General features: G+C 41.2%; 1 protein-coding gene across 6 annotated transcripts in view; it reads right to left on the bottom strand.

Moving 5' to 3' along the window:
* Window positions 1-16,209, bottom strand: part of NYAP2 (neuronal tyrosine-phosphorylated phosphoinositide-3-kinase adaptor 2) — a 124,311-nt gene that overhangs the window by 59,518 nt on the left and 48,584 nt on the right. For all 6 annotated transcript variants that reach the window (XM_072344661.1, XM_072344666.1, XM_072344664.1 and 3 more), the window contains one exon: window positions 9,130-9,428. In XM_072344661.1, the coding sequence (XP_072200762.1) occupies window positions 9,130-9,428 (299 nt within the window). The remainder of the gene's footprint in view (window positions 1-9,129; window positions 9,429-16,209) is intronic.

The following is a 16,209-nucleotide window of genomic DNA, read 5'->3' as shown; positions in this document are numbered from 1 at the left end:
TCATGAACTTCTCAGAGAAGGTACAGTGCAGCTGCTTTCCAACTTTGTGGCCACAGAAACACTGAGCAAAACTGACCTCTGCAAGAGCTCCTGTCTCTGAGTGCTCTAACAGACTACCTACACCCAAGCACTGGAGCCTGAAATGATTCACAGAGGAAAGGAGAAAGGAGGAAATCAGGCTTGAGAAACACCAAATGCTTAATTAAATGGTAAGTTTAGATCACCTACTTCATTTGTTCAGAACAATGTTCTGCATTTTCTCACTTGATTTAACTGTTGCTTTGTTCCATAAATATCCCCACCCAGCATATTCTCAGTGACTATATGCAAATACTCAGATAGTTTGTCTTGTGGTATGTGACTCTCTATTTTTTAGATCCACAGCAATACTTGTCTTCTTCCTACAGATAGAGTAAGTAAGTCATGCCCATTATTTGCTGACATAAGTAGCAAGCTGCTTGCCAAGCTTCAAAAATGATTGTAGCCCATTAAATCAAGATGGCAGACCCACCAAGGTGATACTGTGCGTAACACCATGTCCTACTTTCATCTGGGACAGAGCTGATTTTTCCTTCTTAGAAAAAATCTTTCTTTTCTGTCACAGTAAATCGTTTTTATCTCAAGCCAATTGCTTTCTTTCAGTTCTCTCACCCATCCTACCAAGAGAGAGGAGTGAGCCTCCACCGGGACAAGAAACCAGCCGCTTTCCCTGCGTCCCTCTTCCCCTGAAATCCCGTGGCTTTTAAGCCATCCTTTTCCTTAAGGCTACTGCATGAAAAGTCTCTCGCTGCCTCTGAATGACACATCCGGCAAGCCTGTCTCTGATGAAGCTCACATTTCAAAACAAAGCACAATGTTGATCGCAGAGGTCAGATGAGTCACCACAGAAAGAGCAGCAGGAAAGCAAATGACCCCTGCTGGAGCAGAGTTCATCTAGATCGGCACTCCTGCCTTCACTGAAAGAACACAAGGTGACCCTGCAGAAGCAGTTTCGGCAGGTTGTCATTGAGCATCTTTTGGGGTGAATATAATGATAGCTGAAGTGGGCAGAGCATTGTTAGAGCAGCTTCCAGCACACAGCAGTGCCTGGAGGCATCACACCTCTGCGGTCAGAGGCTGAGCAGTGCTGAAACACTCTGTGTAATCGGCTTAGAAGAGCTCACAGCTACTCATTTTACTTCCTTCTCTACAGGGGTGACTTCTCTCTCCTCCTCAACTTTAAATAAAGCATTGACAAAATTACAGACAATTCACACGTTATCAGTTGCATCCCCCTCAGAGCTACTCTGCGTGCCTGGCATCTACAATTTTATCTTGCTTGTTTTTACAGAGTGGCCTGCTGAAACTAGTAGAGCCCTGTTGATCTACAAGAGTCCTGCAGCCTGGTTTAACCACCATAAATTCACCTGGCATATAGTTGCACTGTACATATGGCAAGTGCCATATTGGCAGTGTTGTACAAGACTCCAGATAAGAGAATTTTCTCCTTTTGAAGACAAGACTTAACCTCATTGTGTCACCTCAGAAGTCAGAAAGAGGATGAAAGAGAAACATGGAGCACAAAAACAAACAGGAATTGTTGTCAGTGACTGTTCCAAAGCTGTGCCACGAAGCTCACCCATGACTGCTGAGCATGTTTAGCTCAGGCTGGACTACTAGAAACAAAGAGGAGACTTGATTAAAAACAAGAACCCTAACAAAAGAGGGAAAAGATGCCAAGAAGCAAAAATCAGAAGATGCAACAATAAGAAAAAGATTAGCTGTAGCAGAAGTGTTTGGAAAGCTGAGGTAAATGAAAGGTAATTAAAGCATGAGTAAAGCATCTGTTTAACCTGTTTAAGCAACAGGTTAAAGTCACTAAGCCAATATCAAAGGGAAGAAGCAAGCATCAACTGTCAGAATATGATTGGAGTGGCACAAGTATAGCCTAAATAATTTATTCCCGTCTTATTCACCAAAATCCAACTATTAAGAGACTTCCATTTTCACAACCAAAAATCTATCTCATGAAAATTCTCCCATTTGAGGGAAGAAAGAATCTGTACATCTGCAGCATTATCAAACAACCTACATCAAGATTTAGAGCAGTTATGCTTTTGTATTCTACTAAGGATAGCTCTCTTTGCAGCCATGCAAGAAGAAGATGCCAGGAATCTTCTTCATCCCACAAAGCCCTGGTAGGCTGTGTTGGCTCATATTATACTGCTCCTTATGTCGCCGCACCAGGAAATGATGTTAAGTGATGCCTCTTGATGATGTGAAATACACGGTCCAGCATTTCCCTCCCTGCATTCCAAGCAGGATCTGAACCAGCAATTAGCTGCCAATGGCACCACACTGGATTTCAGAGGATGTTTGAGATGCCAGAAGTTCAAAGCTTTGGCCACTAAAATTAGCAAACAAAATTAATAATAATAATAATAATGCTTGTTTTGCTTTTTAGTGCTGTTTTTTTTCCCCTGTGCCTCTACAGAAAGTCCAGCTTGGTGCACTGTGACCTGCAGGAAAGCTGACGGCAGTGCAAGAAAAGGAAGCTGTACCCCGCTAAGCTCTCATTGCTGTGCACGTTGTTATTCCTACACAGCACTGTTTGCACACATACAAATTGAAAAGTATAAAGTGCCAAATGCAGTTGCAGCATGTCAGGCATATGTTGCTTGATGTCACCCAGTATTAAGCCAAATGGAAGAAATGAAAGCACCAATCCAGCACACCAATCAAGACAATTAGACTCAAACAGTCATTAGAAAGAAATTACCAATGAAACAGAAGATAGCCATGACTGGATCTCACCTGGAGCCAGACTTAAATCTCTTATGATGTGATACCTCTAAGCACTGTGCATTCCTAGCAAAGCCAACATGAGCATAGTGTGCTTGACCGCCAGAATCAGCCTCCTGGAAGGGAATCTTTCAGTGCTCAGTTAGGTTTCACTCCATAAGGACTTGTCTGTGTAAGTGAGTTAGTGCACCTGTAAAAAATAAAGATGAAGAGATGGAAAGCCAACATATTAGCTGTGGAAAAAGGAATGCAGCCATATTCTGTTCTTCAATTCCAAATGAGTTTTACCAGACACCTCTATTACTACAACCAGCTCTAAGAGTAAACAGGGAACTTAGGTTTCAGCCTGATTCCTCAAGCCCTTAGTCGTTTGTCCACAGTGTCTTTAACAGGCAGTGCCAAAGACAGTACGGAAAACAGAAATAAACAGAAATGTAGCATGAGAAACCCAAAGTTATTTTTGTAGTTTCACAGGCATTTCATTTTATTTAACATACTCTGAAGTGCTGTCAAAATGAGGCAAGAGAATTACCTGGATCTCTCCTTCCCCCCCCCCCCCCCATCCCGGCTCTGTTTTCAGGGCTGTTCAGTGATGCAAAATAATGCAGGAATCTAGTGCTTCATAGTATTTCAGCTCACAGGCGGAAATACTGGGAAGGCCTATTATTATGGTTCCTGGAGGTATAAATAAAATTAAAAAAATGTAACATAGTCACAAATATTATGATTTATAGAGTTGTTGTTTTTGTTTTGTTTTGTTTTGATTTGATTATTTGCAGTCTTGCAGGCTTGACTTAAAGCTGATGTTCTCTATAGGAATCACCTGACTTTGTCAGGGCTTTGCAGCCCAAGCTCAGTACATGCAGCCTCCCTGGACTGGCTGCATTTGCAGCCAACACAGTAAATAAGCACAGCATTCCCTGCGCTCGCTTTATTAAGGCTTTTCTATTACCAAGAACATCACAGCTTCTGTCACCCTTGAAGGCAGAGAGATATCTGTACTACGGGGTGGCTGTACATATAATTTTGAGGGATTTTTTGTTTGTTTGTTTTTGTTTGTTTGTTTTTTGTTTTTTTTGTGTTGTTTTTTTTTTAAGGTGAACTGCTTCTTTCAGCAAATGTGTAACATCCCAATCTGAAAAGAGACACAAGAAATACATAAAGCAACTTTGTTAAATTAAAAAGTAAAAAAGATGATAAGTACAGAGGATGGACTACAGCATAGCTAAAGTACCAACTGCCAAGTCCTGGGCAGGAGGCAATTCCCAAGTCAGTAACTAGATCTTTGTGTTTTTTTTTACCACTGCTTGGTCTATTTTCTGTTCAGTGCTTGCAACTTCCATTAACGTTAATGAGTATGCATATGTGCCTTGGGGGTAAGAATACACTCCCTCTGTGGCTTCAAAACTTGTTTATAAATCCCTCCAAAAATCACATTGTGTTCATTATTGAGTGCAGAAAGCCATTATAACAGCTATTAGAACCACTGCTTCCATTCCTTCCTTCCCCTTGCCCTCCCTTATCTGAGGGACCAGAAAACAAACCTGAAAAAATGAAGTGCTGTAGGAGATGGTTCACACAAGTAAGCAGCTCAACCCAGGGAGCTGCAGTAGGAAAATCAGCTCTCTGCAGGGAGGGACTAACTGTAGTCTCAGTAAAAACAAAGAAAACCAAACCCCAAAGCACCAAAATACTACTACCACCATCCCTAGAAGCAAAGCCTTTGAAAATCTCAAAGCTATTAAATGGTAGAGAGAGAAATCTTTGCTTTGTGCTTCCTACTAGAGAACAGCTCAGTGGGAACAAGCTGCTGTAAAGAATGGAGACACTGCACCTTGCCACTGGGACAGCAGGGCAGACCTCTGGAGTCACACGCAAAAGCTAAGGACCAACTCCACTCCACCGACATCAGGGTAAGTGCCTTCTGGCTCTGACTTTTCTCCCAATTCCCAGCTCCTTTCTCCCACTGTGCACAGTTTAAGGTTAAGCTCTCTCAAGCCTCACAGTTTGGAAGAGATAGATTACCCTGCACAGAAAATGACATATAATGCAGTTCTAAGATCACGAATCAGATGAGTGTACGGGCAATAAGGCAGGTACTGCCTCACACATGGCTGAACACTGACTGGCTTGCACTATCCCTGCATAGCCTACACCCACATGGTGCCACACACCCTAATCCCACACAGCAGTACCACCTTCCCCAGTGCTCACGTCCCAGCCCCAGCTGCACAACAGCACGGCCAGCCATGGTGATGCCCAGCCCTTGCTGAGAGGGAGCCTGAATTCCTGCATTTCACTGTCTGGGCACAAGCTGTCAGGCCCAGCAGTAGGAGGGAGACAAATAGACCGCAGGAGCAGTGATGGCTGAAACAGCCCATGGCTGCAGCCACCAGAGCTCACCAGTCAGTCCTTTTAGATTTGTTAGGTTTCAACAGGGCTCTGTTGTGATATTTCTTCCTTTAGCAGGCATGGATGAAAAGGTGCAGGAGATCTGGCTGTAAGGAAGAATAAAACATGGTCCTACAGAGGGTACAGTTTCAAAATCCACATTAAATACATGATTGGCTAATGTAAGAAATAAAAGGAAACCAGCCTTTTTTCAAGATGGTGAAAGCTCTAAAGCCCCTTCATTGAAGTTCTGTTTAATGAGGGTAGCAAAAGTTCAAGTTTACAAGGCAGAGTCACCAGTCTCGTTGACAGAAAACTAGATTTATGAGAGAGACCAGCTGGTCTGCAACCCCAGTTACAGTTACTGTAATTGCTTTTCTCCAGAGGATATTTTTCCCTACAAGTTGCCCACTTTGCTGAGCAACAGACAGAGGCTTCCTCTGCATGGGCTCAGAAAGCAGTAAGAAGGCTATCTCCATCCACACCAGGTACTCAGCAGGAAAGCCCTGAATAAATGGAATGGGTTCCAGAGCTGGGATCCCAGCAGTATTTTCTGTCATCAGACCTAAACCTCCCATGGGCTCTGGCAGGAACAGAATTACAACAGCAAGCAGCATTTTCAAAATCCACCCCTGAGATTTAATGGACATTTGTGTGCGGGTTTATGTGTACATGCAAACACACACAACTGGCATTTGCATTATATGCGTAATAATATGCACAGGTAATATATATGTATATTATGTATACATCAATTATATTACATTTTATGTGCATGCATTTTTATTTATATATTAGGTTGTCACTGTCCAGATTACTAAACAAGTTCAGAAAACTGTAACAAAAAATATTTTTTAAATGCAGTTCACTTATTTTCATTCATTTAGGTGCTGCAGTAGGTCTGGAAACCGTTATTGTGGACAGGCAACAACCAAAGACAACAAAAGCCATCACGTGAGGTTTCTTACATTCACCAATTAGGCTGTTTTATGATATCTTTTTTCTATAAGCTGAGACACTGGAAGTACATCAAGTACTTAAACTGCATTTTCTCATTAAAAAGCCTCTCAGGATGAAGATTAGATCTGCCTTACTTGCTGCAATACATTATTTAAAATTATGTTATCTAAAAATTCTGTTCGGTTCACTTCTCGCCTCCAATGTGTGATATAAGGGGCAGGGTATATTTGTCTGCTGTTCCTACCAGGGATTGAAAACCCTGCCTACGTTTCTAAATACAGCTTTCTAGAAATCTGTCTCAGAGAAGTATTGGGCGGAAGGCTCTCAGTGGGTGCATATGGGAGGCAGCCGGAAGAGTAAAAAAGGAACAGTGAATTTTTAGAGAAGGCACAGAAGCATGCGTGGCATCACACCAACAGAAACGCAGTCAAGTGAAGGAGAATCGGGCCTTCACTTTGGAGATTGCTCTTGCAGACACAGCCAAGGTAAACTCGAAACACAAACAGAAGTGTTACCACATTACTGCATAATGAGACAGGGTTAACAGGCATTGTCACAACTTAAAAGATCTTCACACTCCCACAAATCTGGAAGCAAGAGCACTTAAAGGAAAGTTTACAAAGCCTCTGGGGCTGTTACTGATGTTACTTGTGCTTCAAGAAGAAAAGGTCTTTCAAGCTCATGACCAAATTTTTCCTGCAACTTATTTCTGCAGTAAAGTCAGACTCATATTCAAACACAATCTCCTGTTTTGGTGGATGTTATGATGTGATGGATACAGAATTTTGACTTTACTACGATCGAGAAAAGAATAAAGTTACCATCAGCAACTGCTTTTGTTGGTATGAACTTGGATCACTATCAAAAAGCTGAATAAAAATGAGCAGTGAGGCTGCCCCCAGTTGCCTAGGAAATGCAGCAAATTCTTTTTGAAAGTAGCCACTGGGCCAGACAGTAGATATTATAGTTTGAATTATTCTGCACTGCTATAAGAAATGAGCGTGCAACTTTTTTTTTCACAGCTTCTTTGTATAGATTCTGCAATAGTTGATTGAGAAACAATGGAGTTTTTCTTTATTCTCTTCCATAGATCCTGGAAAGAGCTGTGGATATTTAGCCTGGAAATGCTGCAAGCATATGCAAACGTGTGAGAGAAACATATGCATATACAAATATTTATGTACAACATAGGCAAAAGTAACTAAAATTCAAATCTGCATCTTCTTGGACTTCAGCTCCCGAAAACCTCCCTGGGAGGGTATGAAAAGCATTTTAGAAGCCCAGCCTGTTCATCCAAACACAATACTCTATCATCCCTGCCAGCATCTCAAGATTTAAAGTTGCATTGCTATAATAAAAAAGGAAAATCCTACAATCTGATCTTACTTTCAATACAACACTTTGGTGAAACCCCCCACTATGTTTGCCGTGAATTTAATAGACAAAATGGGCAGATGTTTTGAACACAGGAATCTAAAAGTATGACTAAAGGTTTCTGTCACTTCAAAATCTCCAGAAACTTCTTCACGATAATCTGAAGGTGCCCATAGCTGTATGATATGTAAACCAGCAGGATGAATAGAATTCGGGTAGCATAGTAAGCACTGCAGAGGTTCTCAATACTCCATGAAGGCATTTAATTACACTAAAAAGGTAACGTTTATGTATTATCTTCCATGACAGTGATAAATTATTATTCATTCACCAGTTCTTCCCAGAGTTCTTACTATGGATATTCATCTCTTGATGTTAGAGCCCATTTTTACTGCTTTCACTGCAAAATTTAGCCTCTGTGATTCTTGTGCAGTTTCAAGGAGAAAACGTGCTAGTAAATACTAGAGAACTGTAAACATATTTCAAAATGCAGTAGTTTTTAAACCATCTTTTGAGCAACTTTAGAGCACCTACCTTTACTCTTCACAGCCTGTTAAACCAAGAAGTTTGTGCCAAGCATTCTTTTTCATATTAAAGACTATTCAATATGAGACATTAAATCTGTTTGTGGCACAAATCTGAATAGTTTCTATGTAAGCTTTGGTTTTACATCATTAAACTATTTTTATTAAGGGCAGCTGCTTAATGCTTAGATTTTTCTTGTTAGTCTGATCAATGGAGTTGGTGTAGTGGTACTGCAGAGGATAATATAATATGCAAAATAACTGCCAACAGCAGCTTAAATAAGCCTGCAGTATTGTTCAGCATGTGTTCATCCTTGTAAGCATAGACAAACATGCTAATAGTTGAAACACACATTCCTTTGCACTTTTTCTTATCACCAATGACCTTACAAATTAGATTTACTTGGGAGGGGTTGTAGCATATGCATAACTAAGCAGTATTTCTGGCCAAGACAACAAACAAAAGGGGTGTTCACTATGAGCCTGACATACTGCACAGGATGTCAAAAGTGATATCTAACACTGCAGTGAGAAAGGCCAGCACCAGCCAAAAACACTTGTCTCTAAGGGCTTCTCCTTACAGTTCACACTGTGAAGTAGTCATCCTGATATCTCCTAGCAGGGAGTACAGCTGGTCCTGCTGCCACACAGAATGCACTTCCAGCGTGAAAGAAAGGAAGAAGATCCCTATAGAGTTAGTTCATCTGTAGTAATGCAGAGCAAGGAAGGGACCTTTACTTCTCTGTTGAGGAAGACACTCTCCAAACCATTAGTTTGCACAGTGCTAGTAATCATGGTGGTAAGTCTGCAGCCAGTGTCTAAGTGAAATTATTCTATATACCATCTGACAGCAATATCTTCTTTGCTCCATTTTGAATGCATTCAACTAATTGCCTCATTATATACCAGCATGAGTGGTATGGTTCTGTGAGAAATGTTACAAGCTGGCAATTACCCACTGGTCCAAAACCTGGAGAACAGTGATGCAGGATATTCGTGTTGGTACAGGAGAAACAAACAAGTAATACTTAAACACAAGAGCAACTTGTCTATACACTGAGTCTACAAAAACATTTTTGTAAAGAATTATAGTCTTTACCTTCAGTCCTGTCTGGTAGTTTCCCACTCTTGCTTGTTGTTCCAGTGTTGACTGTTTCAGATGAGGTGCTCAATTTGGTGTTGGGGTCTCGCTTAGGTTTTGGTGGTGGTTGCTTACGAGAGCTGCTACTTTCATCATCAGTTCCTCCAACAGAATGAAGAGACTGGGATCTCACGGCAAAGCCACTGGAACAAGGATGTGGCAGTCTGTCCTGAGGAGCAGGCATTGTCATAAATCCCATGCGGAAATGCTTCCCCACGTAGCTTCCTTCATTTCCTCTCACTACTTCTCCACCTATCCTGTAAGAGAAAATACACACCAAAGTAAATTACCCAGCTTTGTCTCAGCTTTACCTAAAACCAGGGCCTCAGTTTGGCCTGCACGGAGTAAACTCTACTTTTTGCCTTGTAAACAAGCTATGCACTTTCCTTAAACCAAGATGACTACCAAAATGTAATAATGAGTTTTTTCAACACAAATTGCCAACAAGTGAAATGCAGATAGACTGCTATGTGCTCTCTCCAAATTTTACAAGAAGAAATCGAGAAAGGATTTTGTTCAGATTTCATAGCACTGTGATTTGGAATTGACCACAGAGCAAAATTCAAACGTCAGAACTCCGAACATGACATGAAAGTGCTGGTAGGCCAAAGAATGCTACTGTAGAAATACCACATTGTGCAAGGATTTTCACTCATCTTTGATCACTGACACACATAAGTATCTTGGGAAACTAGCACACAAAGCTGCAACATCAGCCCCATCAGACGAGTAAGGTGCAAATGCAGATGATGAAAAGGCAATGAGCTGTGGTACTGCAGGAAGAACGTAACCTCCAGATATTCAGAAATGCAGGTAAAGAAGAAGGAAGGTCAGATGAAACAGGCATTGTAATTTCAAGTATTACACTCTTCTGGGGATGGCAGCACTGAGAACCTTCACAGAGATGGCAGTATGAGAATGGTAAAGTCTCAGAAAGCCCCAATTACCTCCTGTTTTCCCTTCACACAGAATGCAGCTCTGAACAGGGTCAGTCTGCTCCTCTGTAAGTTTCCTGCTTGATGCTGCCTAGGGCTGGTGTAATTTATTTTGTGCTGAAAACATCTCCTTCTCTAAAAGACAAGCACATTTCTCAACAGTTCATTTGAAGAGTGAATAAGGTCACTTCATTCCCTGATACTGCCCCTAGCAGATGGTAAATCTTCATCTTCTTTGTAGGTTACATACAGACTGTTGTACCTAGTTGTAAAGCATCAGATTGGCATTATGCAATGCGTAATTTTGTGTATGGTAAAGCAGAATCTTTATTACTTTGCTGAAGTCTCTGCATTTTTATTTTAGTTTCTGTTAATAGTGAGATCTGCTTTCTAAATTGGTAGCAACTGTACAGCTCTAAATAAAGATGCGCCCAGAGGTACTGACACATTTCAACATGCATACACACAAACCTCCTACACACATGCATGCTACAGGTACACACACACTGGTCCACGTTCAAAACCAGGTTATTACCAAATCCTAATTGGCATCAGTTCCACGGGGATTTGCAGCCAGAAAGATCAAAAGGTAGAACTCATTAATTTGAAGATTAATAAAAAACCTGCAGCCAATTTTAGTGATTAACTTTGCCTCTACTAATCTTTCATAAATGGTTCTGAAAATAATATAATCCTCTAACACTAGACTACCAAAAGTGCCTGCCTCAGTTATTTAAAGAAGATTATTATCCAAACATGCTGAAGAACACGGGTGGGGACTCTGCTTCTTTCCTTAGGTCCATTGTATAAATCACATTTAGCAAACAAATTTTCAGTTCACCGTGTACCTAACATTACTGTTCTTACCAGGTTATTCTATTTACTAAGTGCATTTACTGCACTTTTGCATGAAGGTGCTTAGCTTACACATTACAAGGCAGATCATGTTCTGGATGCACTCACAGAAATCACTCGAAAAGGTTTGAGTCTTCTAACAATGCACAGAACAGTACTTATATTATTATAATATATATATAAAATTATAATTATATATATGCCAAACTTGCATCTTATATTTCAGAAATAAAAATGTACCATCTCAAAAACAATTAAATCATGTCTTCTCTTGTTCCTTCCCTCCTCATCTTGTTTTAACTCTTTACCAAACTCCTTTTGATGTCACAGGTTAAAATCCTGCCTCTCTTGCTCACTACACTTCAGAATAAACAGCCTGTAGCCAGAGAGAGGAGGCAGGAACAGATGAGAACAGATCTTGCTCTTTTGCTTAAGGGTTGAAGTAGATCTACCCTTACTCTTCTTCACCATCTGCTCAGCAACTGGACAAAGGCAGAACACGATTTCCCTCTTTTCAGCCATGTTTAAAGACATTTCTCTTCAGCTAAAAGTCAGGCATGGTAAACTCCAAGCTGAAGAAGAGAAGCCCTTGATTCTCAGTCGTGAACCCTGCTCACTGACCAGGACCCCAAAGGCTTGGGTTTGTTACTTATGCTGGACATGATGCCTGAATGTCAAGTAGTGGGTGTTTTCTAGCACAATTTGACCAGTAAGCACAACCAAGTGGAGTGCCAAGTCCACTTAACAGTTGTACAGAGTGAATTCCACCACACTGAAAAGAATGGAGTTCCTCCAGGCTCATGCCCAGAGTTTGAGTACAAAAGCAGAAAGGCTTGAATCTAATGCAGCATCCCCTGCCTTCTGGCAGCAGCATGCTACAATTTAATATGAACCTGTGCAATGCACCTTTGCAATGCACAGCGCTGCTGATGGCACAGCATGAAACCAGACAGTGCTAAAGGATCTGTATCTACACTCCTCCTGCATGCAACCACAGGAGCTGGCTGGAGCTGGTGTATGTTCCACAACAGGCTGAAAAAGGTTTAAATGCACCTTGCTGCTTAAATGACTATGGAGGCAGCCAGGGAAAATAATTGCAGAGCTGATCTCACTCCATTATTTCTGACAGGAAAGAGCCTGGGCTCCTCATTGTACCAATAATGGGTTCTATCTCATTTCAAAACTGTATTATGTGAGTTGCTGCAAGTATTAAACAGTTTATTAATGTATATAGAAATACAGATTCAGATTATTCCTCTGGGAAGTTTCAGTTTGAACTTAGCTAGATTCAACTGCTTCTCTGATAAAAAGTACGTACAGCATTCAAATAAGTTAAAAATGAAACAGACTTTTGTCTACAAGGAAAGATGGCTTAAATAACAATAAAATTAATCGTGATCATTTATGTTATGCAAGAAAAGTGGACTTTGTGCAGAAAATGCATCTTGGCATGAGCCTACATCTAGGGACTGCAGCTGCAGGAAATGGGAAAAAGAGCAGTATGGTGAAGTTGCCTCCAGTCAGCAAGAAGAAAAGCGTTCTGAAGCAGTTTTTCTTTGAAGAACACAGTGCACGGCTTTCCCAGAGCTTCCCTAACAAGACCCTTGTAGATCACTGAGTGCTTCCAGATAACACAATGGAAGCTAGGTGAGCTTCCCATCCCTCAGGATGGAAATGAAATATTACAACAAATATCAAAACAGTTGAACCTGCATTTTAATTGTCACCTGAAACTTCTGAGCTCAGAAACAGGCTAGAATAAAACCATACTGAAGTTGCTGTTCACACTATCATCCTACCTGCATGCAAGCTGCAAATGTCACAGTTCTAGATATGGGTTCAGCCCATTGTGCTCTGCTGAATCGAGTAGAAACGGGAGCACTGAATGAACTAAAACATGGAATAACTTGAACTGTGCAGTTTTTTTAACAACCACAGAGGGTTTTGCAATATTCATTTTAGGACAAAACACAAGGGGGTAAGTTACAGATGAAGGCAAGCATAAATGAACACAAAAAACACTCCAAATGGACAAAGCACTAAAAAGGTCTTAGCCACCTTGCTTTGCCATGAGTCACAGCAGTCCTACCAACTTGGAATGTACTTTCAGATTAGCTAAAAACCTAAGAAAAACTTGTCATCACATTTCTGAAAAGTACATGGCAAGGAAGAAGCAAGCAGAGACTGTCTGCCTTAGCCAGCGTGGTCTTCTTAATTTGCATCATTCCTACTTAGCATTGCAAATAATGGTTTTACTTTGCTGTGAAGTTTCTTTACTTGATCTGGGCAGAAATGGAATTAATTCCTAAAAAACAAATGAAAAGTAATGTGAAAATTTGTTTTCCTAGGTTTTACTTCCTTAACAGCAAACAATGTAGAATATTAAATCCCTCAGTCTAGTAGGAGAATTCTTGGGAATATCTATGTCCTGAAAAATGAGAATACCCCAGAGCTACATTTTCTTCCCAGCCATCTACTTTCCACTGTTCTTATTATTCATCCAGAAATTCTCTTATCAGCTCAGACTTACAAAGGATTAGTTTCATTCCTCAGGCACCAAGAACCCCTTGGTATTTTCCATTATCTTTATGTGGTTCCTATTTTTCTTCCCTTGCTCCTTACCTGAGTCTTTCTGACATTATAACCACAAGTTCAAAAATGGAACTACACCTGAATATGACTTGAATTCCTAAACAGGAGGAAAAGTGCTCAGGCATAGCATATTTGAAGGCATTTTTGCCCCTTTTGTACTCTGATCCCAAAGCCTCTAAAATTCCTGCTGAAATTCCAGAGAAGCAACAACAGCTGCTTGCTCGCTCCTCTTCCAGGCAAGTAGGAAGAATACTGGTTTGTTATCCGGGCTGATTGAGCTTGGGACTCTCTGCAGGCTCCTCTGCAGAAGTGAGAAGAACTGTGAGTTACAAGGAAAAAAGTGCAAGTGGATGACCAAGTCTCTTCCTGCCAGGAGGACTCCTGTCCATGAAGTGCCACTCTGACATGGCAAACCCCTAATTCATCAGGGATGCCATCTGACCAGAGAGGGAAGAAAAACCACAAACAAAACAAAACAAAAACAAAACAAGAAGCCCCACACCTATGATGCTGTAGGAAGATTTTTATAAATCAATCATGAAAACGACTAACAGTAAAAATACAAAAAGAATAAAAATACTTAATTCAAGGACTGTATATGAGCTGGCTTGACTGAGCAAACAGCAGTTCATCACTCGTTGCCTCTAGCCTTTTTTGGGTTAAGGGAATATCTGCTGTTATTTTGGGCTATTTTTTAACCACTTCCTTTCTCCTAGACCAGTGAACAGGCAGCTCCTCTGCTCATATCAAATGTTCTGCGTATAAAGGGCTGAAATGGCTTTGAAATGTCTATTCCTCATCAGAATAAATTATACACACATATACCAAGGATGACACATTTTACTTTTTATCTGAGAAGCACTTTCAAGATTAGCATAAATTATATTTGTAAATTAGAGGTTGGATGCCAAAAAACAGAAGATATACTATTTTTATCCCCCAAACATGATTTCAGCAGACCATGAAATGTAATACTGAAGAAAGAAGGGCAGGATCACAATCACAGATTTAGGAACTGCACTGCATGTACAGTTTTACACAAAGCTGCACCAATTTTTATGATATAACAACATACATAGAAACATAGAAACAAATTGCACATATTTCTCCTTTATTTACTTTTTTAAGAATCACATTTCATTGTATACATTATTTTTCTTGCACTACTTTGCTGAAAGACTCCAAATGCTTCACAGTGAACTAGCATCAAGATCTAGAGGATAATGCATACTACCATCATTTTGAGATTCAGGCTACAATGCAAATGAATCAGTCAAAGGTCAAATTTAGAGTCCTTTTGTGTACCTGGAGGAATACTGGCAGTGAGCAACTGGCAGTGAGCAACTGACGTGTCTGTGTACATCAAACATCTTTGCTCTACCACATGCCTTGCTTTTGAGGTAAGAGATCAGGTATTGCTAAAGGAGTCAGGCCTCGCAGGACACAGAATGCATTAGTACTCTCAAATAAAATTCATTTTCATATCTTACTTGTCAAACCCAAGGTCTGAAGTTTGATCTACCAAATGCGCCACAAGCTGATACTTCCTCAGTGCACCTGCATTGCTCCACTGGAACATCAAGGAAGCCTTTCAGAAACTGCTTGCAGTCTGCTAATCTGCTCTAAGTACAGCTTGCAGAACCTACCTAGGCAGCCTGACACCAGATTATTTCCAGGAAACCATTTCTCCAGGCAGAAATCCCAGCAGGACCTGCAGCGCGGTGCACAGGATCCTCCCAGGAGGCCTTCCTGGCAGGCTGCAGCTCTCCCCTGTTTCCCCACTGCATGCCCAGGCTGCGCTGGGAGGGGAAGCTGGTGCTGGGGAACTGCCAAGAGACAGCTCTGCATCCTACGCCCTGCACAAGGGCTGATAAAAGCCAAACTAACCAAGATTGCCCACAGACCCCAGACAGTCAAACAACCCCCAAAGCCAAGCAGCCTCACTACAAAATGACCAATGGCAGTCTGCTATCTTACAGGTCTGTACAGGTTTTTACAACACAGAAGGTTGGGAAAGGGAGCAATGGCTGGAATTCTGAAAAACACTTCAGATGAAACGCAGATAAATAATACCTACACAGAGCAACAAAGAGATCATTATCCAGTAAGCATGGAATAACTGAGTGATTGAGAAGTAAGGACCCCTCAGATACGGAGTACTTAGCAGAACCGTATTTCATGGGTGAACAGAAGTGCCAGTACTACATACAGCATTACTACTTATTACTGGCGTTCCCTCTCTCCTTAATATGCAGCCTCTCAAACAGGGGCTGATGTTGGTCAGAGCAACTGGAGTGCCCTGCTGCTTCCCTCCCAGCACCAGCACCTGCTTCAGTGCCAGGCACACCAGGCCCCCAGGCACCAGCCCCACGCACAGCAAATGGTAAATGATGCATGTAGGAAGGGCTGAAAGCTGTGAAACCAGGGGATGGTTTTCAGGCACAAGTGAAAAGCACTCTGCTTTTACATGACTGCAGATATTTTTAATTTAGTTAATTTTGCATGGGAGAAGCACAGCTAAAAGCCAGTACATGAAAGTTCACATGCTTACAGTCACCTAGAATGAGACATGAACCATATGCAATGCTTAAACTGAGTGCAAATGCATGTTCATGTTAATGGAATGGGGTTTTGCATCCTGTTGAAAATGGGTGGA

The sequence above is a fragment of the Excalfactoria chinensis genome, chromosome 9 (assembly GCF_039878825.1).
Source record: "Excalfactoria chinensis isolate bCotChi1 chromosome 9, bCotChi1.hap2, whole genome shotgun sequence".
Taxonomy (NCBI): Eukaryota; Metazoa; Chordata; class Aves; order Galliformes; family Phasianidae; genus Excalfactoria; species Excalfactoria chinensis.
This window is presented reverse-complemented; position numbering and strand designations above follow the sequence as displayed.